We start from the raw sequence: 27,529 nt of genomic DNA, 5'->3' as shown, positions 1-27,529 counted from the left end.
CGTTCGTTTGCCGCGCGCTCGCATGGGCCACCAACCACGGTGCGGCCAATTTACCGCACGCGGAAAGTCGAGCATGTATACGTGCGATCGTGTGACCATCACTCGAACACACGTTATCGTACTCGGATCGATGGATCCGAATTGTTTGCATACGCAACAGGGCGGGTAGAAGCGAGTGGCAACAGCAACAGCAGTGGCGAGAAGAAAATTTGCCCACCAAAAAAAAAACACACACAAACACACACAGCGATCACCAGCCTGGACCATTCCAAGGTCCGGTACGATCCCTGTAGGCACCCACACACACACACACACACTCATATAGCACCGCACACCCCCCCTCTACACTCCTGCCCGGTGTGGAAACACTCATGATGCTTTGTTTTGCCCTCATCGTCCATAAAACGCCAGGGGTAATAAAAGAATTCACCCTCGAAACCCACATGTGCGCCGCTGCTGCCGCTACTTCCCATTTCCAACCCTCCAAGATCACGTTGGCCCCCGGGGGCTGCTTCCTATTCGAAACTCATGGTACGAAAGGAACGAAACCAACAGCCAAAAAGAAACGGCCAAATTTCGACCGAGAACGAGAGCGAAACGAAGAAGCAGACCGGGTCAAAAAGAAGGCTGAAGATCTCGCACACCACAGTACCCGGCGTTCTGATCTGCATCCGGTATCGGGCCAATCTATTCCTCACAGACATACACACACATACACACACACGCAAAGACAAGAGAATAACAAACACACGCATACGATTGCGAGTCCCGATTACGCATTATGCCGTGTCTTCCTGGGAGGGGTAGCACTGGCAAGCGGGCGGGTTACCGAGAGCGGCAAAAACATTTGCTGGCCAAATGTAGTTTTCTCGACCCTGCCCTTATGCGTATGCCGCTTTGTTAGTTTGTTTTGTTTCCGATACACTTCATGCTGCTGCTGCTGCTGATGCTGTTGCTACTTTGCCTACCTTGGGTGGTTTTTTTTTTTTTCTATTTCAGAAGGTTATATTGCTCCTGCCTCCTCCAAAACCCATTTTATTTAAAGTGGATCTTTAGCAGCTCCGGGTGACCCCGGATTCTTGGTTTTTCGTTGCCGTTCTTTGCCAAAAAAAAACTGCACTGCCAACATGAGTCATGCAACTTCCAGAAGATGTCTTTATACCTCTCCAAGTTCCAAAATTCGTCAAACAGGTGACCGTATTTCCACACAAAGGTGTCGAGCCCGGCGACAAACTCGTTAACAGCAATGTTAGATAGCTTCAAATGGTACGCGTTAACGATAAGCCGCACACCCGTAAATGACACGTACGTCCAATGTGGGCGTTCTGTAAACTGTGGAATTGCGGGAGGATAAGCGCTTATCGGGAAATGGTTTCACACGGCCATCATCCAAACTGTGAGCTGAAAACTGTAAGATAAGACGCACCCGGGGCCCGCTGGGTTTGCGATAAGAAGCTGGAAAGGCACTTCAAAGTGTACGTACAACCTATGATTCATGCCAAGGACTCCCGAACGGGCAAACGAACGGTCCCGTCGCACCGCGTACATACGCGGCTTCGCGATAATAAACATTCCAACAGGCGGGCCACAAACGGTGTCCCAAAAACTGGCCCGATTGAAGTCCTTCTACGCTTACCACGGTCCCGGTCACCTCGGTCGGCCCAGATGTGAGCGACAGCGTGATCAAAGTTTGACAGCAGCTATGCAAATACCGCGCACAACCGTTTGCCGCGACCCGAACGCTGGCTGGAGCGGTAATTTATTTGCCTAATCGTGGACGGCTACCGTCCCGGTGCAAACGTGCCACTACGGAACGTCGTTTGACCTTTTTAGTATCCTCGGCCAGTACTAATAAGCACCGCCAGCCTGCTGCAGCTTCCCCTTTCTACCATCTTGCTTAGTAAACAACAAATAATAAACGCACACGGGAAAGTCGTCCGGTTTACTCTCCTCTATCTTCCCTGTCTCTTTCTCTCTGTATCTCTCTTTCACTTCAACTGAAACGCAAAATGGCACGGTCAGTTCCGAGACCAGTTAAAATAATAATCAAACACCCGACACTGAAACACACACACACACACATACGCGACTGTTCGGAGGGAGTGTTCGTAGCTAATTTTATGTGCCATTCACAATAATATTTTTTGACGTTAGAACGCTTTGAAACCGTTGCATTCGAGCTAAGTTCGTCTCCTCCCTTCTAACCCCCCATCACACACTTGTGAAATCATGATGGATTTATTTCCACGAACCATGCCGGCCGGGAAGCAGAAACAAGGTGGAAAAAATTGGTAATTTGTATTTGACCGTGTGTCGTTGTGCCGCTGCGTGTCGATGCGATGCTACAAATGCTGACCTATTTTGAGTCATCGTTTTAAATGCCCGTTTAGCTCACGGTGTGCGAATCGTGAGCAATAAACTATGGGTGTGATGTGGCGCAAGTTTGGGGCAGAAATGTTAATTGCACAGAAAGCTGTGAACTGGAACTGAATCTGAATGAACGTGAGAAAATTTTACAATCATCTAAGAAAAAGGGCGTTTTAGAGCTTTCTTGGAATGAACCGAAATGAAACATTCGTTCGTTAGTTTTGGTTGAGCTTCATACATATAGCTCGCTCATCTTAGCTCTAGCAAACGGAACCGATGGTGTAATTGATATATACACCGGATTCTACAAACACTGGAGAATATCAATTCCCATCTGGAGATCGGGCATTCCTTGATCTTATTGGCTGAAAATCCGTGTTCAAGTCACCGGAATAGCGAGTTAAAGTAATCAAGAGGTAAGGTAACAGGTAAGAAGAAGACAAACAAAGGATATCATCATCTAAAGTTGCTCATGTAAACAAAGTTTGCCTAAATTTAAGTCTTTGCGATAACTAATCCGGTGTACTTTTCCATATGATTTATAGACACACATCTAATTGATGTGTGACACTCTTGATCGATCCGTTGTCAACATAGCGTTGTAGACTTCAAAGAACGTGTTGATGTGATAAACACACTCAGATACTCTTCACATAAAGCAAGAGGCTATGTATAGTTATTCTTCTTTGGCACAACTACCATTGGTCGGTCAAGGCCTGGCTGTACTCACTAGTACTGGTGAAATGAGCTTGAATTTCAGTGACTTATTGTAAACACAGCAGCAGGATAAGTCAGTCCTACGTATGGAAGCACGGTCAATTCGGGGCTTGAACCCATGACGGGCATGTTTTTAAGTCGTTCGAGTTGACGACTGTACCAACAGACCGGCCCTTAGGTCTGGCTTAATTTGGTTACTTAACTGATGAACGAGAAAGGCCTTCTAGAGATAAAAGTGATCGTGTGGTTAATTTACGAGTTATTGTGCTTAGTTTGATTAGGTTTCGGTCATTAGTATTCCATATTCCCCTTGTATGAAATTTATAAACAAATTAACTTAAGTAAATAAAATGTATCAATAATATTCAACCACTTGCACCAAACGCCCCTTACTTTATTATCAAAAGGAATAGTTTTCTTGGAGAACTTGTCGACTTGCATTCATCCTCAAAGAGCAGAGATCCTTGAGAGCATATAATTTGACCAGCGATGAGCTTTTTAATGTTAAAGTAACTCAAGCTGTTACATCAGAGCTGTTGCGACCCACGAGGTGAAATGTTTGGATCTTCTTCCGTTGCCTTGTTATCATCCAAGTAAGTAAGTTTTCCAGTCAGATTTATTTGCGTAACAATATGCGCAAACAATACTTTATCAATCAATCAATCCGTAGACTTAACAAAAAAGGCTTCAAAACATATTTTTGTAACTTGAATTGTAATTGAACTGTCAAAAATCTCCATTCTGGATTTCGCCTGGAGAGGAATCGAACTGCAGCGGACCCTGTTGGAGCGGGGTGCACAATCCATCCGATAGACCACCGACACACCGATGGATGTGATTCCTGGGACCGCCAGCTCGCAAGGGGTTGCGGTAGGGCGGCTAGTTCTAGGAAAACGGACCGCTGTAAGCTCTGACTCTACTTCCTGCTGCCAGCGTCCACCTCGACGGAACGAAACGGAAGCGCAAGACAGGGCGAAACACTGACTGGCCAGATGAAAGCAAAGCGTACTATGCGAAGGGTACAGCGGGCAACAAACTTGCAGAAAGCAAAAAGCAAAAAGGTTCCCCATGCACACGCACATTCACCGGAAATGGTGACGGCAAGCGCGCGGGGGTAGGGAAAAGGAAGCAAAGTGGCAATGCACGCGGAGCATCTTTGTGTGATGAGGAGCTGTGTTTTTTTGTTGCTGTTTTTGCTTCACTTTTGCATTTCAGTTTTCCATTTTTCACCATCGCTCCCCCCCTCCATCAGTATCCTTGATGGACAAACACACACACACACACACAGCCACTTGCTATTTCACCTACACAACAGTCCATCTCCTTTTACAGAGACAAACACACTTACATGTCCGTTCGCCCTCATGTTTGACTTATTCTTTATGCTGCAAGGTTTGTCTTTTTCCATATTCTTTTCTTTTCTTTTCTTTTCCTCCATAAAGTGCGTCCTGAGAAAAGAAACGCTTCCCCCCACTCCAGCGCTCCCTGCGGCCACGGGCATTATCGGTCACTCACCGATGGAATCGCGCGCTCCACCCTTTCCACCGGGCCCGGTACGCCGTACACGTTAAAGCAAATGAAAACCCTTCGAAAGGGGCAAGAAACGAAAGAAGAAGAAGAAGAAGAAGAAGAAGAAGAAGCAAAAAACGGCAACCGGGAGAAGCAGGCAGCACGGCAGTATAATATTGCGATCGGATCGCTTTGTTTCGCCCTGCCTGTGGCCCACACACACAAGTGGATTATCACCGCAGAACTCTCGAAACACGATCATTCACCGCAATCGTTCCGCGCCCAGCTACCCGATCGTTCCTGCGTGCTCCCTTAGTTTCATTCCCTTCTACTCTCTCTCTCTTTCTCTCTCTAAAGCTCTCTCTCTCGCTCTCTAGCTCACTCATTCTCCCTTACGCTCACAGTTGCACAGCGCCGCGGCACTCACGCAAGGAGAAATAGGGTTCATCCGAGCAAAAGGTTCATTCGCAGCGCTACACACTTCGCCCTCGGTGTTGTAAAAACGGACCCCGTGCGCCGTCGCGCTCACTCGCACGCTCCGTCTCGCTCGCGCCACCGCACTGGCGCACGGGATGCTGCAGGGGGAAGTAAAAGCCGCGCGGACCAGGGGACACTCAGAAGCCCGAACGCACATCGAAACGGCAAGCGCAGGCAGCAGCAGCAGCAGCAGCGCCGGAACGCGTTGCATACGATTGTTAGTCTAGCAGAAGAGTTCGTAGTGTAAACATGTGCCAGCCGGCGTCGACGCTTCCCGACGACGACTGAGAATATCCTACCCTACCCTCCCACCCAACAACAACAACAAAAGAAAAAGACGAACGACGACAGCGAGAAACGGTGACGACGAGGTGCGTGCGTGTTTTTTTGTGAATGTGTGTGTGCGCGTGTGTGCGTGTGTGGGGGAGAATATCCAGTTTTTGTTTTTCGCAGGATCAGTGTTTGTTACAGTACATCAAAGGCACACAAACAAAGAGGATCTAACCCAGACACACACACACACTACGTGGCTACGTGGAGTTGATGTAAAACACCAAAGCAAAAAACAAAAACCTTCGCCAAGAAAACGGAAAGAAAGCAACGCGTCTGCTGAAAGCAACACAAAACCCTTCGCGTTCGATCGCGTCAAAAAAAAAGAAACAAAAAAAAGCCAGCCATACCTTCACAAACGGGGAGACAAAAAGAAAAGTACAATTCAAACACGATCGCGCTTTGTCTCTGTGTGTCCGCGCGGCTGTTTTACCGCGCGGGCTGGGCACGTGGGTGCACCCGTCCAAAAAGAAAATGCGTCATCGATCGCTCCAGCTTGTGTGTGGTGTAACGGTGGCGAGCTTCTTGGTGGAAGGAAGCGATTTAGACAGACATACAGATGCACACAGACACACACTCGCCAATCTCCTCCAGAGACCAACGGATGTGTGTTTCGGAAGAAATTTCGTTAGCAAAACACAAGTGTGTCTTTGGAGTGTACCCACAGGTCAGTGGATGCCTGCGGGAAAACAGTAAAACTGGGGACCGTGTTTTCTGCCAATGTGCGTGTACTTGTGTGTGTGTGTGTGTGTGTGTGTCTTTGTGTGTTTCAAAACCAAACCAAAAAAAGGGCAACTTATTATCAAACAATCACCATCAACCATTGCCTCTGCAGGACAAACACAGAGCAAAAGCGAGAGACATTCGGCAAATGCGGCAGTGCATTCTACTGTCTGCAAGACACAGCCAAAATCGATGTTATTAGTTCGCTGTGTAGGAGAACGGTGTGTGTGCGCTTCGCTCCAGCCGGCAGCAACAAAAGAACTGATTTTCTTTGTTTAACTTAAGTTTGAAGTTTTAACCAATCTCCCGTCTCCTTCTGCCACACTCTTCGTAACCTGCAACCAGCAACGGAAATCCTCGATCAAAATCAATGTTAGGGCAGCTAGTAGTAGTTTGCCAGCGCGGCTCGTTAACGACTCAATACGGGTCGCCGTTTTTTCCCTCGTCTTTCGTTGGCTTACAATTTTCACGTTTTAAAATATGTTATGCTTCAATTCTTTCTTTTTTAACCCAAAATCAATCTTTAATGCAATCTCTTTTCTTTTCTCCTTCTCCTCCCCCCCCCCCTCTCCGTGTTTCATGGTTTACCTCCATCCAGTGAGTTCGCGAGGTGATATGGCAAGTGCGTCCTTGTAGTGGAAGCAAAAAGGCGAGTTTGTGTGTTTGTGCGTGCGTGCGTGTGTTGTGCGTTAGAACAATTGGGCAAATTTCACGTGGTTGCCCCGCGATCCCCCCCTCCCCATCTTTCCCGCATCTATGTGCGCCGTGCGGTGTTGGTGTGTAACGCGCGTTGGTGGCGCGGTGCAACGGTTGCAGGGGTCGCCGGTCAAAGCGGGTTAAAAGCGCGACTGCCCCCCCGCCTTTTCACGGCCAACCTGCCCGTCCCCTGCGGGATGTGTGGTGGCCGGCAGCCGAGGGCGAGTGTGGTGCGCGGCGTACGCACACCTTCCTTCCCTCCACTGGTGGCCACGGGCCGCAGCAGCGCACCGACGAACCGACTCTTCTTCTATCAACGGGCCGGGTGAGTGAGCTACAATCAAACAGAGAGCGAGAGAGAGAGAGAGAGTGAGAGAAAACAAACACCAAAAAGAAAACGAGGCCCAACCCAATCCAAAAAGAAGAAGAAGAAGAAGAAGAAGCATAAAAAACAGCCACCAATTGTGCAGTTCTGTGTTTTACCGAAAAGGAAGTGTTAGTGTGCGGAAGCAAAAGAAAAAAAGAAAGGAAAAAAGTTCACAACAGTGTGTGTGGTGGGTGCATCAATCAGGCGAGCAAGGAGCGTCGGCCCGAGCGAGAATCGAGCATAACATCTGCAACAGCAAAAGCAAAAAAAAAAAACCCCCCGGCCAGTTCCCTTCAAATCCCAATCAATGGTGTCCTGCAGCGTTGCTGTGTCGACGTACTACAACGCGGAAGGAAGTATCATGCCATCTTCGACCAAGTTTTCCCTGCAATGTAAGTGTGCCCGACCTCCTTCTTCGAACTAACAGTGTGTATGTGTGTGTATGTGTGTGTTGTGTTCGTGTATTTATTTGTTTGTTTTGTATCTATTTTGTTGCTACATTCAAAGTCCGTGCAGAAACGATCGTGAGGCTCTCTGGCTGGGGTTGCCCGACCGTGTCGCTGATGTACAGTTACAGCTACAGCACTCCGCCCCTTAACAGTGGAAGCAAACACACACACACACACACACATATACACATATACACGGGAACAACCCGAACGCCCGAATGGTCCAACCTGTGCGAGCATGGGCTAACCTTCCCCTTTTTTTTCTCTTCTCTATCTTCCCTTTTTGCTTCCCCGTTCGCTTGATTTATCTCTTTCCCGCTCCGTTCGGTATCCATTTTTGGTGCCCGACGCGTTCACCTTCGCCATCGCCAGCGGCGTGTGCCCTTCTCCTTGCGTCCGGATGCCGCGGCTTATCCTTTTGCACGAGCGGTAACCGAACCGGGAGCCTTCTCGCTCCCGTACACACGGTGATACACACCTTTTCGCTCCTCCCATCTTGTGTACGTGCTTGTGTGTGTGTGTGTGTGTGTGTGTGTGTTTGTACGTGTGCTCGGGAAATGGTTGCACACAGAGGTGCGCAGCAGACCATCCTTACCTTTCCGGTTCTTTATCGCATGCCCTTGCCATACCTTTGCCTTGGCTAGTTCCTGAGTAGTTCTTCGCATCCTCCATTAGGGACCCCTGCTGGGTGTTTATGTGCGTGTGAGTGTGTGTGTGTGTGCCAAACGAAGATTGGATCTTTCAAAGAGTGCTCTCGTCCACATCCTTTTGAGTCATTTCCCCCGCGCGTGCCCGTGAGATTATCAAGAAGACGACGGTGTGACATCCCTTAACCCTTAATCAGCGATAGGGAAACATCCCTCAGCTCGGTGTCGGTTATGACGCACTTTGACTGTCGAACCCGTGCAAGCATGTGTTTATGTGTATATATGTGTGTGTGTGTATGAGTGTGTGTGAGCCTATGTTGCCCTCTACCTGAGCGATAAGTGGTTTTGCGGGTTTGAACACGATGCTGATACGAGATTAGCCGTAACGATCCAGAGTGTTGCGCGATGGTGGCTGTGCTGCGAAAGCTTCGTCGATGCTTGGAGCAGTTTTTACTACTCTACTTGTAATTTACGAACAGCAGCTGGAAGAAGATCTTGCAATTGATGCTTCCATATACTAGCTCCAAACATTTTAGATCCGAGGGAAAAGACCACGTCTAGTGCTCTTCCGATCATTGCTGAACGCTTTTAGAATCTCCTACACAACTGATGTGTCTGGTGTGAAAGACCCAGTGGTGTGGAATAAAGCTCTTGCAGTACTAGCTCGAGGTACTAACTCTGAACCTCCGTCTTGAAGGGATTTGTATACAATGCAACCTGAAAGTTGATCCTGAGGTGCAAAGTTACAGATTTTCAATCCGCGACTGTTCAGTTCTTCTTAAACTCTGCTGTAACTGTTAGCTCCTATTGTGTTTGTGTTAGATGTACTGATTTCAATACTACCAAGCCCCGGCAGCGCTGTCCATCACGTCACGGCTCTTCTTTAATTTCGTTTTAGTTGTAGTGTCAGTTGTACAGTGCCTTTGTGCCTCCTATTCAACTCCGATGACTTCTTCAACCACGCCCGAGACTACAGATTAGTTGTCTAGGAAAATAACACCCCTCCGCAACCCAACTCCCAACTCCTCCCGCAAATTGGTGCAGGTATAGTCCGAAACCACACCGCCGCCACAATCACGGCCAACAATTGCGGAAGCATCAACAACTTGCGGCGGCGACGGCGATGGTGGTACCCTTCGATCCAGGCCCCGGTCGACGCAAAACAATCAACAAAACGTGCTGGTTGCATCAAAACACCAAATCTACCGCCTAGCCCAAGAGTGCAGCGCGTTGCAGTATAAATCGAACCAGCCCTAGTCCTCCCCGCTCCCTCCCAGGTACTGTACCGGTACAGCTTCCCTGCCTTTTTTTGCTCGGGAGCTCTGGGGGTGACCTGTTTGCGTCAACGAATCGTAACGCGGTCGGGAGGCTGCTGCTGCTGCTGCTGGAAATTCCGAATAATCGGTAACCCAACCAGCCCCCGCCACCTACTGCTCAGGGCCGTACTGTTCGGAAATTAGACTTCCGCTTGTTGGTCGGTACAGAGCGTGTAACTGAAAAAAAAGAAAACCGCAATCACCGGACCGCGGTGTGTTGTGCCCGAGGGAGTAGGGCGTTGCGTGCTCACGCCGTTATCAAGCTTGAGTGGAATCATTCTCCCCTCTTCCTACCCCGCCGCTTCCCCTGTGTCTTAATCAGGCAATGTGTGATCGGGTAGTGGGACGCTTCCCGTGGATTCTGCTGGCAGCAAGATCATCGTACGGAGTAGAGTGCCCCGGGGCTGCGATAAAGCCTCCACACTTGCCAGGGGGATGTTCCTTCTCTGCTGCCCAAACCCTGAGCGATCGCGCGCGAGTGTGTGTGTGTGTGAGTGTGTGTATGCGTGCTTGTGTGGTTATGAACGGGCAATTATCAGCACAGCCGGGAAAGGAATGTGCACGAAAGGGTACCGAAAAGCCCAAAGGTACGCAGGGAGGGAAGCGTGTAGTGGCCCCGAGTGGCCTTCGCCGTCCCGCATCTCACGCACCCATTACTACAGCCGTAAACCCTGGCTTGAAGAACGAGGAGATGATTCCGGGGAACACGGTGATAATGCCGCTAGGTACCAGTGCCCGAGCAGCGCGCGCGGGCCTTCGGAGTTTAGCGATAAGTCATTGGGATGTGTGTTGCGCTGATTCCTATAGTTGGTCGGTACAGACACACACCATGGCTCAGAATTTATTGAACGTAAATTGATAGCTGAGACGAACCTCAGAGCCCGGACTTGACACACATCTCCAGGTTTCTCACATGGCACGCAGGTTGCTCCGGGTGGGTTTAGAGTTTAATTCCCTAAAGAGCATTCGGGCTTTTCCCTCATTCGGGCTAATTGGCTCCGGACGAACTCTTCTACCCTCTTGATGATGCTCTTATCTGTAACAAGAGGACTGCGGTTTCTAATATCACTTTTAAGAGGGCGTTGGTGTCTGGTGACATCGTCACAGGTTTTAGTGTACCGTAGTGTTGTTGAAGCGTTCAGGGATTTTCACACAGGAGCTCTTGTCCGGAGATTACGATCTCCCGTCGTGAAACGTAACGTAAAAGACAAAAAAAAACACTTCAATAACATCTTTCCAAAAAGTTTTGGGTTTTGGTGACTTCTTCACGTTGAACTCTACCTTGAAGTATTCTTTTATTGCAGTTCTTTTTATATTTCAACCAGTAGCTCCTCCATTAACAAAAAACTTCACACATTATCGGGTGCTCCAAGTCGTCTACTAGAATGCCCTTATCATTACCTCCATTGCACTCCCCCACGCTGTGGCAGCACGAATCAGATGACTCAGCGGTGATGGTGGAGTACAAAATGGTGGGATTGCCGATTATGGATCTACCCTGTTCGGGGCTTTCATTGGTCGAGCGGCGACCCGACCGCATGTGTTACCAACTCAATTACCGGGAGAGCAGGTGCGAACAAACAGTAAAACCCCTTATCGCGCACACCGCCACAAAAGCGCTCCAAAAACACATGCACACACTCACACACACGCATATACACCGAGACAAATGGGCGGGTTTCATCGGGCGCTGCTTTGGGGAGGGCAAAAAAACCAGCAGCTATAGCTGTGCGCGTGCTTCACCATTTCGCTCGCAATGGTCCGGCATGAAACCGGTCACCTAGTAGCTGATCTAAATCGCTATATATAGCCCAAAGCGAAGGAGCAGTTAGTGTCCGGTTGGATCCGACTAGTGCTCGGGTGTTTTGTACAATCGGGAAGGGCGGTTTCATTTCCTACTTTTCTCTCTCGCACACACACACACACACAAAGAGAGAGAGAGTTTTTTTTTTTGTTCAATCTTTTTTTCCAATTTCTAGGTAACCGAGCACTTACCGCGTGGCTCGAATCGGCACGAGAAAGTCACTAACCGTTCGATTGTGTGTTCATCCCTCTATTTGCAGTTCCTTCCTTGCCATCCGGACTACCGAAGGACAGTGAAAACGATGCACTAGCGGACAGCGATTGCTGCGTTCAGTGCCCTCAGTGCCACCAGACGGTTCAGGGAATCGAGGTAAGCATTTGTGAGCCCTAGCAACATAAAACAAAAAAAAACCCTCCCGCCAGTTCGGTAGCATCAACGCCATTCTCTCCGGTCCGGTCACTTTGATGGCGCGCTGGCAACAACACAAAAAAAACGCCACCGGGTAATAGCTTTCGAACTGCATTCCGGTCACATATCCGTTTCGGGTCAGTCCCTGCACTGGGAACAGCGCGCCCCTTGTGAGCATGTGTGTGTGTGTGTGCGTGTGTGTCTGTGCTATATTCTGACCACATTCATTTCGGCCAGAGCAGGAGGACGCCAACGCACGAGGTCATATACATTTGGCAATTCCCATCGAAGAGAAGAAGTAAAAAAAACACTAAACCCCCAGCTCCGTGTGCTCGAAGTCGATCGAAGAATTTCATTTCGATAAACTGCTGGGTGGATAACGGTAAAGGGAAGGGGGTGCATGTGCCCGGCCGGCGCCCCCGGGCCCAGAATTTCCAAAATGTTCAATGTACGGTTGATCGATTGGTGCTATTTCTTTCGTTTCGCCGTACGCTCTCAACCGCCGGTAGGTTTTCTCGCATTACGCCACCTTTCGACGTGAGACGCGACGAGCTGGCCGGCGAACGGGTCGGTCGGGGTCCAGGCTGCGGGCCAGATACCGCGGGAAATAGAGCAGGAAAAATAAATCTAGTCCAGGTTGTTTTTAGTACTCGAATGCTCGTTTTTTTCCCGCTTCATTTTTGCTGCTGCTTTCCTTAGCCTTGCTGCTACCATTTTCTTATCTTTAATGTGCAGCGTTGTGCTGCTGACGCGGTACGGGAAACCCCATATCGTACTAAACGGCGGCGCTGTACTACGTGTGTGTCTGCCAGTCATGATCGCAGAGCGCGCACGAAAGCGACATCGTACGTCAATCTGCCGCTCGTGGGGCCTCGATATTTTTAGCTGGAAGCGACTAAAACCTACCCCAGGGAATACCGAACAAAAAAATAGCCATTGATAAAGCGGATGTTTTACTAGGAAGTAGATAAGCGGCTGCTAAGTTGCTTGAGCTAATTAGTGGACAGCGTCAGCCAACGATCCTCGCCGCGGGTGATCCTCGACGAGGCAGTAGTGTGACAACGGAGAAACACACATGGCCACATGGGTGGGTGAGAGTTTTTAGTGGCATCCAGCAAGCTGCCGGTCGTGCTGTCATAAGGATTGTTTTGCACGAAAATGCTCCCTACACCACCTGGAGGAATTTTGAGCAATTGAGAGTAAAACCGGAATGAACTGGCCTGAGAATTCGTAATATCCTATAGGTCCAGCAGCCTTGGATCACAAATCATTGGGTCAAAATGATGTCCCAAACTCAAAGAGACGTTAGTTTGCTGTTATTTATTGTTACATCAATTGAATTTTAAAGCCAAAGAATTACTAAACACCCCAAACATTTGCTCCAAATGCCATCCAACAGCAAAGATATCTTAATTCCAGTGATTTTGATACGTGTTCGGTGACAGCTCGTGCAAACGTCTAACATTGATATTGATTTTTGACGGCGCGAAAGAAACGCGTCGCAGACTTCAAGGTCCCAGGATAGGGTAATAGACCTGCCACGTATATCTGCAGCTACTCTGATTCTCCAAACGGTCCCATCACAGTGACAACCAACTCCCAGCCTTAGTGCCCACTCGCTTCGATACTTAGTTTACCTGACAGCTCGTACAACTGTCAAATAATCGTTACGCGTTATTAGCGCGTACGCAGAGCGACACACTTACCGTTGTGCCAGGCAGCAGATCGCAAAACCAGATGGAACGAACGGGCAGCAGTAGCTGCTAGCTACCGCTCGCCCCAGTTTCGCCCGTTCGTTCGCCCCACCCGGTCCACGCAAAGCAAACGCGCAAAAGCCAGCAACTCCGACTCCAATCTTCGCCTGCGTTTCAACACACAATTGATGACTGAAAATACAAGTCATTCCCCGCATGTGTGAGTGTGTGAGTGGTATTTTTTTCTTCTCAAACCATCCGCTTGGGACATCCGCAACATCCGCGGAGTTTATTTTGAGATGTGATTTGCCATAAAAGCCTTTGCCCGAAAACTCCTGCCTCATCAGGCATCTCCGTAGCGCAATCTTCCCAGCATCCAGGCACCACGGGAGGAAGTAGCGACGTCTGAGGACGCACAAGAAGAGGAAGAAAAAAACCTAATAAAATCTCAGTCTCAATAAACAATTTACAATTGTCGTTTTCACGTCACGCGAGGCAAATGGATGGGATGTGGTTTGGGGGTTTTGGGGGAGCACGGGAGGGAAGGGAAGGAAATGCAAATACTGAAGGCATGATTAAAAGAGAGCAAACACAAACACGCACACACACATACACACACACACACACACATGTGCGCGTAGGTAGAGGTTTGATAAGGGGTAGCAAACCTCAACACAGGTCTGGCCAAGCCAGTCAGTCAGCCAGAAAGCGGAGCACCAGCGGCATCACCATTATGTCGTCTCAATGAAGGCTTGCAAGGTTTTGTGTTTGCGGCCGGCTATTAACGCGCAAAGGTACCCTTCGCCCGGCGGGGGAGAGCGCAACGAGCGGCACAGTGTAAATGATTGAGCCCGGCCTAGAAAGCTTGGCAGTCGATGAGCCGCGATGAGTTTTGTGATGGCCCCCGTTCGCGCCCGATCGTGATTAAAGCTCGCGGGCGCGCAACCACAGGTTGACGTTTTGCAGCGAAGTAGCAAAACAACAACAACAACAACAACACAGCACACATCACACGACCCGGCTGATAACATGCTATGGGGGCTCTGGTAGGCCGGCTTAGGGCCACGGGCAAATCCACAAGAGGGCTGAGGAAGGAAAAAAAAGGGTGAAGGATGAGTACGTCAAGGATCACGCACCCGCCTGCGGATGTGGTGCGGCCGGGCGTATTGAGCGTAGGGATTTGTACGTTTATTTTTTCACCTCGACCCCCTTTACCGATGGCGATCTGATGGTGGATGGGGAACGGCTGATTGTGGCGACTCTCGAGGACTCGAGGGAAACGAGAGCAATTGATTGCAATTGATGACAGCACCGGGGACATCAACAGACACGCGGGGTTGTTCCATCCAGGCATTCAGGCAGAGCGAGTTGGAGGGAGATAGAGGTAGAAATAAAGATTGAGAGGTATGGACATTGTCCAGGAGTATACAGGTCGTACATTAAACTGTTGTGCGCGGGTTTGACATTCGAGCGCGTTTATTCATCGACAGAAGACGCTCAGTCTGTGTGAATGCGAGAGCTGTCAAAACTGTTGCCACTGTTCAAGAGGTATTGCGCTACCTTCCGTTCATCTGCCAACGTTTACTGAAGTAATCTGTCAGTGGATGGCGCAAAGCAAAGGTCTACAGAGGCAAGACAGGCACCCAAGAGATCTCCAGCGTAGTACATCTCGGCAACGTCAATCAGTGATTGTAGTAGATACGAATCATGACTCATGGTTCGATCAAAGGAACCTATCAAATCGTGACACACACATACACATATCTACACTGTGGACACGAGCGAAATGCCCGATGAGTCATAATTTCCATGACTAATGCCCACATTTACAAGCAATATTGGCCCCCCGTGAACGTGGGCCAACGTGGTGACTGGCGACTGGCGCACAACTCCATTTACAACACTCTCCCCCCATAGCACAAACGCACTCACTCAACTTATGGTTTTTCCTTTCTGTTTTCTCTCTTCGGTTGCTTCATCCACCCTCCCACCCATGGTCCCGGCTCGGTTCATCGTTCAGGCACTGAAAGAACACATTCAGCTTAATCACAGCGGCTGCCCGAACGGCCGGAGGGCAAAGTTCCCGACCGATACTAGCGCACCGGACGACGACGACGAAGACGACGTAGAGGACGCGGACGACGAGCGCATGGCGGAGGAGGACGAACATCACGTCGATCCGGAGGCCGTGTCGCCCCTGCCGGCCCCGCTCGATTCGCTCGCGGCCAGCGCGGTGGCGGGCGCACGGGCCTCAGGCGATCTGGTCGGCAGCCGGCTCCAGGCCAAGTGTGGCAGCCTGCTGCAGCTCCAGCAGCAGAAGCACCAGCTGGCCCAGCTGGTCGACGACCGGGAGGACGAGGAGGAGGAGCTAGAGGTGGCCCAGGGAGGCAGCTCGCCGCGCGATCTGCTAATGGCGGGGCTGGCCCCGCAAACCGTACCGGCGGCCGACCGGTCGTACGGACCGCGATCGATGGTGATCAGCCCGGCGCAGGACGGCAGCAGCAACTCAAGCAGCGGGCCGAGCCTGCCGACCGGCGGCACCACCGTGAAGGAGGGCGGTGCCGAGCTGGCCGTGTACGAGTGTGCCCAGTGTCCGACCACGTTCGCCAGCCGGGATCAGCTGGAGCGGCACGAGATGCATCACGCACCGTCGGCCGATGCGGTAAGTTCTGTTCACGCACTCTGTTTTACGGATGGGCATATCCCAACTACTCGCATCCAGTCTAGGCATTCCTGAAGTGTAACGAAGCACCGCTAAGATAGGTGCTGCCGGTACCTGTCGTAGATGTGAATGTGCTTAACATATGGCCAAGATGCACAGCTATAGCCCGGGCACTACCGCGCGCTAGCTATAACTTTTCATAATGCACTGAAATCGATCCCGGATTATGGACTGCCTCTTTATGCCCCTACTGAATGTCTCCCCAATGTCTCTTCTATATCCAACCGTGCTTCAACCGCCAGACAGTGCACTAAAAGACGACCCCCGGGTCCCTATAGTAGCATCATCCGTTACACAAAGAATTCGAGCACTTCGGAGATTATGGCCATATTGTTTGTGTTGTTGCTTCTGCTGCCTCTTTTAAATTATCACGTTAGTTGCTGCTCAAACTACGCCTTTTCCACGAATTCCAACCCCGCTATGGCGCGCTTAGAACGCTTGAACGCTCGAAAAGGTTGAACCGATCGAAGTCGAAGTCTCGCACGAAGTCTCAACGAGCACTTCAGCCGCCCCGTTACGCGGGCATCTTTGATTTTCCTCCCCAGCCCCTGGTGACTCCTGACACTGTCCACTCAGCTCTCCCCTCCCTGTGATTCACGAGCGCAACCTTCGCCAGGTCGTGCAACCGTACTCCCATCCTTCCCCATTCGAGCCGTTACCTTGTACACACACACACACACACTCACGAGTTGTCTGGCTGGCTGTGTTCTGCTATCACCTTAAGCCGTCACGCAGTGAACACCCTTCATCTCCAGCCCTCAATGTTCAGCGCTTTTTCCCTCCCGATGGCGTTCTCCGTTTCTTTGTCCCGTTCGCCTGCTCAGTCCACTCGGCAAGCCAACAAGAGTCCGGGTTCTTAAGCTCCAAGCAAAAACAGATGCGTCCAGGAACCGAGGTTTCTCTTTGCCTTTCTTTGCCAAGCGAGCGAACATCTTGATTAACCGTGAATCGGCAATTGAAGCAGCCGCCGTATGGCCGCACATTTCCTGACTCGCGTCCACCAGCGCGTCATACCTCCAGTTCGGACACCGTCGACCAAGACCTCCGACCGCCTGGCGCAGGTTAACAAAGATACACTCTGTCCCTCCTAGTCGCATCTCACACACATGCTTAGCAATAATTGTCACACAAAGAGGCAACTGTCGCCAGTTCTCTTGTGAGCTGTGTGTGTATGGCGCAACCAAAAAAACGCTTCTAAACATCCCCAAAACAAAGGTAGAAGCGGGCACAGAAATCCCTTCAACTCGATCGAAACTTCATGCACCGGGTGCTGACAGGCCCCATCGCACCGGGGTGCAATTATACCTTGCGTGTAGCGCGGTGCGCATACAAGTCCTCACGCGTCCCCGCACAAGCGTACGCGCGACAGTGGCTCCTCCGGAGCATGCGGAGGTTTTTATTTTTAAACCGTTTCGGGCGCTCCTCTCGCGGGGTGTTTTGTTTTTTTTTTTTTGTTCTGTTTTTTGTTTTCGCGTCACCGCGGCTCTTGCGCGTCCCACCCGAAAACCATAATGTGGCCATGTGTCCTCCAAAAATGGAAAAACGTGAACATCTGCTTTCCCACCAGCCTGCGGCAACTCTGCAACCGCGTGTACATGTCTGCTACCGATTGTTGGGCGCGTACACCGGTGTTTTCCCTACCTTGACGATGTGATCTTAACCGAGCGTACGGCAGCCAGTCGCCTTCTCTTTGTGCGCGGGAGCAGGGGGAATTTCCGTGCTCCTCAACTCTTCACTTCTTGAGCAACACACACAAACACATGGATCCGAATTCTGAACGCGTACTTCGGTGGCGTCGTCGCCAGACGCAGCTGCCGGGATATCTATCGCATTTCCCTTCTTTGGGGAAGATTCGGAGGTCCCAATCCACCCAACAACAGAAAACTAACCCCCCTTACATACGTGCTCTCTGAGCTGTTGTCCAAAAGCATATTTTTGCAACGCGACATCAAATGGTGATACCCTCTAGCCGCCTTGAGATGAGTTACGAGCGATGTGGCGACACAGCGAAAGCCCCCGTTGGCATCGTGAAGGCGCCCTCTGCTTGGAGGGCAGGGTCACTCGGCGTATTTATCATTCTTTTTCGTCGATCGTGCGCCTCCCACCTTGATGCTTGTGATGAAAAATGACATCTTCCTTCTACGTGACATCCGCCGTTAACCCGGCTTTAGTATGTATCGCCCACGTCATTTGTTTTTACCTTCCTCTCTCTCTCTCTCTCTCTCTCGAGATGATCACTCGGTGGGCTTCTTCTACAGCAGTCCTCTAAAATGTAATACACCAACAAGCCAACAGAACCTTCGCGCTGCGGCATAAACAAAACACAGCGGTTAAAATCCGCACCAAGCACCAGTTCGCTAATTCTTGGGTGAGAGAAATGCGTGTAGGAAACCACAGATTTTATGGCTCTCCATTAGAGAGCCCTAAGTGCGAACACCAATCAGAGATGCATCTTCAATTACACACCGGAAGCTGACAGTACACTCTCCGGCACACATACATGTGGTAATTACACCAGAGGTTGCTGTGCTGTGTTTAGCAGCAAAGCCGAGTCGCAACCACGTGATGATATTTTTACGTTACGGCCGTGTAGTAGCCTCCGCTAAAGAAATGACTGCAATATATTTTCTCTACTCCCCTCCGCACGCGTACGACTCGCTGCCTCGGTGCGGTATTCTGCTGGGCCGCCGGTTTGCGCGCTTCGCCGTCCTCTGGCTGTGGAGGCAGCGTCGACTACTGCCAGCACACATGTGTGGAAACCGAATGCCGTTGAAGAACGAAGCGCCCCGAAGTGGAAGCACTAATTTTGGGATCAATCCGGTCTGTTTTGTTCAACCGTTGTCGCCGTCGTCGTCAGTTGGTGTTCGGCTTTCCCATTTTCTTATTGCCAGTCGTATTCTTCACTCTTCTTTTTTGTGATTGAATACAAATTTGTTTACCACACTTGCACGGGGCAATGAGAAGCCCTTGGGGAGGGGTAAGGCCACGGTGCTTCCCGTGCCGCTTCGGGGAAAGTTTTGCTGTCCGGGAAGGTTAGCTTAGGTAACGGCCAAATATGCTTCCGAATGATGCACACGCAGGAAGATCTATTTATGCGCTCCGGTTGCTTGCCGCGTTACGCATTATCGGTCATTCTAAACGACTGGCGGTCACTGCGCTATGACACCTTCCTCATTGGCCCGCTCACAAAGTGACACATGCTGCGACAGGTTCTACCCAGCACGATCCAGCCAATACAGCTCGCAACGTGCCCTGTCAATCAGGTCCGACAGACAATGAGGTGCTTTGCGCAGTGCGAGCATCGCGTCGCGTGCCTCACACTGCATACCTTGTTTTAGGCGTCGTTAGGCGTCTTCGGGTCTTTCGGAGTTCTTAATCCAGCATTGAAACTGCGCTGGCAAAACTGGATATTTCCGATCTCTGACATCTCCGACATCTCTGGATATTTCCGATCTGATGCATCTTTCGTGGAGTTTTTCTTGAATATATCCCAGTTTTTGGAAAGAAAATCCAAAAGAGCCTTGTTGCGTGTCTCATAATTTCAATCCTATTGCAACTGCCCAGTTCCCCAAACAGATCATCTTGGTCGAACCTCAGCCAACAATTTGTTCTGGAAATTAACGTCTAGGAATTAGACAGCTTCCAGAATTAGTCACTACACTTGATATCTGAACTTGAGTAACTCTAGCGTTTGTTTCCTATTAGTTGCTCAAATATGTGGGCTGTCGTCTATCTAGAGTTCCAAAGCCTTCGACAGTCCTTTATGTTAACTCAATGAACAAAATCGTTATTGTTCATGCACCTTACAATTGTTATCTACCAATGTTTCTTTTTTTTTTTAATATATAACGCTAGTCATATTGCAAATCCATTCCTTTGTTGAGTCCATAAATTCCATTCCTCTTGCGTTCTATTTCATCTTCGTCACCAGAACCACCGCACGGGTAATGGTACAAAACAGATGTGCAATCACTGCTTTTGACGCCCCCTTTGGAACTACTCAAACTATTCGTTGCCATGGCAGAACCCTCCTCAAATAACTCTCTCTGTCTCTCTGTCTCCCCGTCTCTCAAACAGAGCTGCAAGGTGTGCAACAAACCGTTCGCCAACGTGTACAGACTGCAGCGCCACATGATCTCCCACGACGAATCGTCGCAGCGGCGGAAATTCAAATGCAACGAATGTGATAAAGCGTTCAAATTCAAGCACCATCTGAAGGAGCACAAGCGCATCCACTCCGGCGAGAAGCCGTTCGTCTGCCCGAACTGCGGCAAGCGCTTCTCGCACTCCGGCTCCTACTCGAGCCACATGACCTCGAAAAAGTGCATCAATATGGGCATCAGGCTCAACCACAACAACAACAACAACAACAACAACAATAACAGTAGCAGCCACAACAACAATAACAACAACAGCACCAGCCACAATAACAACAGCTCCAACAACAGCGGTAGCGGCAGTGACAGTAACCACCGATCGCCCCAGTACCCGTTCCACGGTGGCAACGGGTTCACCGGCATCCCGAACGGGCATCCCGGTGCGATAGGCACTGGGGGGCTTGGCCGTTCGCCGATCGGTCTGCTACCGCAGGCGGCCCTCCATCGCGATCTGGACATTGCCGGACGGCTCCGCCTAGTGACGTCACCGTCGCCCACCTCCTCCTGTTCCTCCGCGACCAAGCACGAGCTGGACGCGATCGGTCCGCAGCCGGGCGGTGTGGACCCGCTGCTGCTCACCAAGATACAGCAGGCGTCCTGGCTCGCCGTCGCCATGCACAACATGCAGGCCATGTGGGATCCGAACGTGCTGCGCCTGTTTGACCAATTCCAGCAGCAGCCACAGTCGACGTCGTCGTCTACTGACAGTGAAACGCACGAGCCTATGGAGGATGGCTCGCACCAGCAGCAGCACCAGCAGCAGCACCAGCAGGGACCGCCACAACCACCACCACCGCCGCCAGCCACAACCTCGCTGCTTGGTGACGAGGATGAGCAGCGGCCGGAATCGGCCCGGCGGCCTGCTTCGTCGATCGATGTCGTCGCGATGCCGGAAGGCGTCGCCCAACAGAACCCGTCCGAACGCATGGAGATCGACGAAGAGGAGGAGGAGCACGAGGAGGACGAAAGCTGCGCGGAGGAGAAGGTTGAGGTCGTGATGGGCACGAGCACAGCCGGTAGTCGGCAGTCGCCGGCCGCCTTTCACGAGGATGCAATCCAGAAAAGCGCCGACAATGGCTCCGCTGTAGAGGAGCAGGATAGGGAGGAGTCGTCGCACCAACCACAGAAGGACGAATATCCCGAGGAGCAGCAATCTGCTGAGAGCAAGCTGATTTTGCCGCTGCTTCCCAAGCAGGAACCACTAGACGAACCGGCAATGGAGTCTACCAACTCGATGGAGTCGCAGCAGCACCAGCAGCAGCAACAGCAGCAGCAACAGCAGACACCAGAACAGCTGACGTCATCTGTCAGCCATGACACGCTGTCCGTCGTGAAAGATGAACCGTCCGAGGAGACTGCCATCGACCCATCGCTGGAGCTGTCCGACGAGCCCAAACTGAACGAGCGGGACATGGAACGGGCGCACTTCTCGTCGCCCTCGGCCGCATCCTCCCTCTCGCCCTCAGTTTCCACTGCCCCGCTGCACTGCATCTACTGCAGCGAGGAGTTTGCGACCGAGCCGGAGATGCTGCAGCACGCACGGATGTTCTGCAAGCGCTCCCTGCTGCTCAACCCGTTCATGAGCGCGTCGGGTGCGCTGGCGCAGACGGGCAACGGTGTGCCAGCGGGTACGATCGCCGGAGGCGGTGGCATCAGCAGCAGCAGCAGTGGCAACAGCAGCAACAGCAGCTGCAGCGACGACGACACCGACTACGATACGGTCGCACTCAAGGGCGACTGCGGTGGTGCGTACGGACTGCACGGTAGCATGGCCGGCGGTGCACTCGGTGTCGGAGGACCGCACGGTGGACCGGGTGGCAGTGGCAAGGTGCGCGTCCGCACCTCCATCTCAGAAGAGCAGCAGAACGAGCTGAAGAAGTACTACGCCCGCAACAGCAAGCCGAGCCGGGACGAGTTCCAGGCGATCGCCCAGCACGTCAAGATGGAGGCGCGCGTTGTGCAGGTGTGGTTCCAGAACAACCGATCCCGGGAGCGCAAGATGGGCGTAACCGGTGGCAGTGGTGGTGTCGGTGTCGGTCGCCAGTATGCAGCGGGTGGTGGTCAGGCCGGCGGCCAGACGGTCGCCCCGGCAGGGACGCCGAACTCGCCGCTGCACGCCGACCGTGCACCGTCGGTCGTAACCGGGCAGGACGCGACCGGCGACCAGCCGCTCGACCTATCCGTCAAGAAGGGGCTGCTCACGGTCGGTGAGGCGCTGCTGAGTGCCGCCACAAACTCGCAGGCCGCCGCCACGGCGCTGGCCGCCGGCTCGCTTCCGGCCGTGCTGCTCCAGGCCGACACCATGTCCGCGCTGAACGAAGCGATCAACCTCAGCATCAAGGCGTCCTGTTCACCGACCGCCTACTTCTACCACGACATACACCCGATCCACGGCGTTACGGCCGGACCGCAGGCGCACGCCATGCTTGGCCTCGGGACCGGGCTGCCGCGGGACACACCCTCGCCCCAGGACGGCCGGGGTCAGCACACGGCAGCGCCGTCGCTGCCGTCCCAGCCGTCGCCGCACGCGTACGGAAAGTATCCGCCGATGCACGGGCTCCATCCGCCGCACCATCCTGTCAGCCTGGCCGGCATGGACCAGCTGTTCCGGAAGTACTCGCCGAGGCTGGCAGCGGCGGTGTCGACCGCGGCCGCTCCCGGTACCATGGTTGGCCGGGCCAGCCTTAGCCCGGGCGCGCTCGACATCATGCCGGACGAGACCGGCACGAGCTACTACGGCGCCTTCCCGGACAAGAAGCACCTGCTGCAGTCGATGCTGAACGTGCCCAAGCGGGGCGCCGGGTACGGGCTCGGTGGAGGTGCTGGCAATGGGGCAGCGACCGGTGCCGGCGGCAAGGATGCCGGCTCGCTGGCCCACCCTGCCCCGGATGCCGAGGGACAGTACGTCTGTGATCAGTGCGACAAGACGTTCAGCAAGCACAGCTCACTGCAGCGACACAAGTACGAACACTCAGGTGAGTCACCGTTCCGTTACATTATGTAACGTTACAGCTATGTTAGTGGTTACGTTACATAACATACAGATAACAGACACTTTAACGTTACGTATGTACGTCTTCACTACACCACCGATAAGCTAGCGTTACGCTTACGTTACGCAAGCGTTGCTATAGCGTTATTTGACGTTAAATATGTGTTACTGTACGTTACATCTAAATCACGTCATCGATGAGTTAGCGTTATGATTACTGTAACGTTAGGTTACGTTATGTTTTTTTAATAACAATCATCTAATCTCTTGTATCCGGTCCCATTTGTAAACGTCTTGCAGGTCAACGTCCTTACAAGTGCATGGAATGTCCGAAGGCGTTCAAGCACAAGCACCATCTGACCGAGCACAAGCGGCTGCACAGTGGGGAGAAGCCGTTCCAGTGCTGCAAGTGTCTGAAGCGCTTCTCGCACTCCGGCTCCTACAGCCAGCACATGAACCATCGCTACTCCTACTGCAAGCCCTACAGGGAGGGCAAATAAGGCAACGGCCTGGGGCGGGATGTTCCGTCCCCCGGGGCCGGCCACGCCGCTCCATACGATCGCGACCCTGCTGCCGCCCTGTCCGCCGGCGCCCCACCGCCCACCCAGCGACTGCGGCGCGGACGTGGTGGCCGACTTGCCCTGGCAGCGGTCGCCCACGGCTACGCACGGTCCCGCGCAGCTGAGCAGAAGCAGCAACCGTACCCTGGACCACCACCACCACCAACACCAACGCAACAACCATTGCCACCTGTTACACTACCAGGTGTAGTGCAGACGTCACCGCATCTAGCTGTCAGCGAGATGGCGGCCGCCAGCAGTAATCAGCCCATCTTCCATCACCACAGTCAGCACGGTCACCACCAGCAGCACCTTCACAACCATCACCACCACCATCATCACCATAGCGTACCAGCAGGCCCACCGATCTTACAATCAGTCAGCACACCAGTAGTAGCGCCCGACGCCGCCATACTGCTACCTCCGCACCGGCTGCTCGCCCCGGCGGACGGTCCGCCCGCCGCACCGTACCTCAGCCGGCGGCTGTTCGTCGACCGGTACCTGAAGTCGGCCGGGTCCGGTGTGCCATTCCTGTCCGAGCCACACCCGATGGCGCTGGCCAGCAGTAGTAGTAGTAGCAGTGTTGCCAGTGAAGCTGCCAGCAGTTTACACTGAGTCGTTTGGGAGATTCGCCCAACACACACACACACACACACATACACACACTCACACAGAAACACACTCAACCAGTGCAGTGCGTAATGCAGTGTTTACTTAAAGCCAAGGTAAAGACTTGACACATTTGTTGTAGGAAAGCGGGCTGTGTGCAGAAGAGCTGCTCCATAATCGGTAGAAATTGCGGAACGCGGAACGCAGAAACTGACAGGAAGTAAGAGAAAGAACACAAAACTTAGTTGCAAGCGAAAACATGGCACAGCAAAGGAAGGAATGGAATGGAATGCACTGCTAGGGAAGGATGCAAGTAATGCGCCCTCGAAGGGACTCAAGTTATTATTTTTTCGATATTTTAATGCTAGTTTTCTATGATAGATTTTATTATTGCCCCTCTTAAAACAGCCCGTAACGCTCCTGTAACGTATAACACACCCGTAACGATTTATCTCCAATACTTCTACTATTATTATTATTATTATTATATTTTGTGCTTGGGCGGTGCGCTAGCTTTCAGCGGAGGTGTCTGGTGACAGGAGAGTTCAGTATCCGCCCAAAGTACCCGTGAATATTGTGCCACAATTCACTTACTCTTTTAAAACAAATCGCTTTATCGCCAGAAAGAGTAAAGGATAGAGAGAATGAAAAATATCCCTCGGTCTGACGTGAGCGTCGGGTAAGACGATTAGTATTATTATCATTGCCCAAGAGGCATCGCAGGTTTTGTTCGTTTGAATTTTGGTTCATTTTTATCAACCTTTGTTTCTGTTTCTTTGTTTTTATTGCGTTTAAAAATGTATCTCTCGCTCTATCTTTCTCTCTTTTTCAATCGCGCAAACATGAGACGATGAAAGATGAGGACACTTGCGTCCAAACTGGTGGTGGTTAGCTGTTCTTAACTTTGAACTTGTTTAGTATTTCCCGAAACAAAACAAAAACACACCGGAGCTGGGATATGAAGACAAGCGTTTTGGCGCTCACTCAACCAGTGCTCGAAAACTGCTTGAAGTAAAAAGAAGCAGTACCCAAAATCAAACTCTCTTCCGAAGCAGTGGCGGATCAACTCGTTTGGAGGTCTTCTGGTCCGCCACAACGTTAGATCTGCCGCCGCTTGCAAGCAGCAGTAGTATCGCACTTTCCTCGCGCCTCCCGCCCAAAAGTCGTACTTAACGCATCGCAAATGAACTTTTTTTTTCTCCCTTGGTTAAGAATTGGACCATCTCGAAGCTCGGGGTGGGAATGCTTGGGATCGGAATATGCGCTCACTAACAGAGCGGACACAAGACAGAGGATGGGAAGTTTGCCATATGGAAGTGCCACACGAAATGCATTTATTATTATTATTACTATTAATTTACGACTATTTTAGAGGGAAACGATTCAAAACTACTTCTTTAGCGTCGGCCCCGAACAAGATGAGGGTACTGTATATGAAAGTTGTTTTTTTTATACTACGAATACACTTAGTTATATAATATATATTTTTTTACATTATTTTCTGGAAAGAGAGGAAGACAAATTGATAGCTAAAGCTGTCGGGCATTCGCAGTTTGTTTTTTCTCTCCAAATGTCTCCAAAAAAGTTCTACTCCATCTACTACTCACCTACTACTAAAGAAAGTGTACGGAGTAGAGTGAAAAGCGTGCTCAACGCTCGAGACACCACAGTACACCGGCGCCTTTATTCTTAATCCCGAAACATTGTATCTCATTCCTATTAAGTCTAGTGTATCTAGAGACTATTTTCCAAAAACACAACAAAAAACGAAACACTCACACACACACACAAGAAGAGCTCGTTCTTTCCCTTGGGGAAAAAGGCAACAGCAAAAAGAACTCGATAAAATGCACAGACGAGCCCGAGGAAAGGTGTATTCAGTTACTTATTATTCCCATTCTACCTAGGTTTAGTTAGGTCACGGGCAAGCCTAGCTCTAAATGTATAAAGCGATCGAAGGGACATCGATTCTGTCAACGCATAGCCATTAGGTTTAACGAAGTAGCTATTAAAAATTGTACCCGATAAGTTCGATGTGTCTACTATTCGTCTTAGTTGCCTTATTATTATTATTATAGCCCCCTCCCCCATTGAGAGCTATCTTGCACCTTCCTTTACCTATAGCTTAAGGTTACGTTCCGCCCGTGCCATCGCGCACACCACTCAAGGGCGCACTCATACAGGCTAGGACCAAACCAAATCTTTTACTACACTCCTTCGTGTAATTATTGTTAGCCTCCCTTTTCTCCTCCCTTCTTCCCAATCGGGGGTTTTGCATGGCCTGATAGTTAACGTCGTCCAGTATGTGGCCCAAGATGGCCCAAGGCTCGCTAACACACACTCGCTTAGTGCAACCGCGCCTCTCCCAACCCGGTTATACCACTCCCACAATTTTTGAAAAGTGATATTGACAGTTGCTGAGCGCCTCTTTCGAAACCGCTCCGCAAGCTAGCAACTGTGGCTTGAAGTGTTGGTGCGTTCGTTTGTTTCGGTTTTTGTTTCTATTGTTTTTTTTTTTCGATCTGTTTGGACCAGAAAGTGTTAACTTAGACAATACACAGGCCAAAACGGTGGGACTGTAACACGGAAAGCAGTCACTATTGTGCCACAGGATTCCACACTGCGTTCGTAAAAAAAAGTCAAACACACATACACACACATATGCTGTTAAAAAAGAAGGGAAAACGCATATAAAAGCATGTGCACACTAAACTTTAACCCAAATTATTGTATCAAAGTTTCTGCATTCTCATCATAAAAACACTATAAAATCTGCATCATTGGAGGTTGCCTACAACTACAACAACCCCAGCAACAGCAAAACAAAAAGTAACACACAATTTAAGAAAAACAACAAACACCTACTAAAGATGACAAAAAAACACATTTACAAACAAAGAAAACCATCTATTAGGCATAACATGGAGCATGAACGAGCGATGCTAAAGGAATGGAACAGGAGAAAAAAAAAGAACAAAAAAAGCT

The 27,529-nt window shown here is 50.9% G+C and overlaps 1 protein-coding gene across 2 annotated transcripts; it reads left to right on the top strand.

The window, feature by feature from the left end:
- The first annotated feature begins 5,280 nt into the window (after positions 1-5,280).
- LOC120905437 (zinc finger protein 1) lies at positions 5,281-23,898 on the top strand. Of its 2 annotated transcripts, none has more exons than XM_040316198.1 (6): positions 5,281-5,430; positions 6,722-7,578; positions 11,662-11,771; positions 15,525-16,166; positions 20,304-23,358; positions 23,676-23,898. In XM_040316198.1, the coding sequence occupies exons 2-6, from the start codon at positions 7,494-7,496 to the stop codon at positions 23,873-23,875; spliced, it is 4,092 nt and encodes a 1,363-aa protein (XP_040172132.1). In that variant the 5' UTR covers positions 5,281-5,430; positions 6,722-7,493; the 3' UTR covers positions 23,876-23,898. The 2 variants fall into 2 exon arrangements, with proteins under 2 accessions (XP_040172132.1, XP_040172131.1); XM_040316197.1 differs by having other exon boundaries at positions 5,281-5,441.
- The last annotated feature ends 3,631 nt before the right edge of the window (positions 23,899-27,529 follow it).

This window comes from Anopheles arabiensis, chromosome X (assembly GCF_016920715.1).
Source record: "Anopheles arabiensis isolate DONGOLA chromosome X, AaraD3, whole genome shotgun sequence".
Taxonomy (NCBI): domain Eukaryota; kingdom Metazoa; phylum Arthropoda; class Insecta; order Diptera; family Culicidae; genus Anopheles; species Anopheles arabiensis.
Note: the sequence above shows the minus strand (reverse complement) of the source record. Positions and strands in the feature narration are given on the sequence as shown.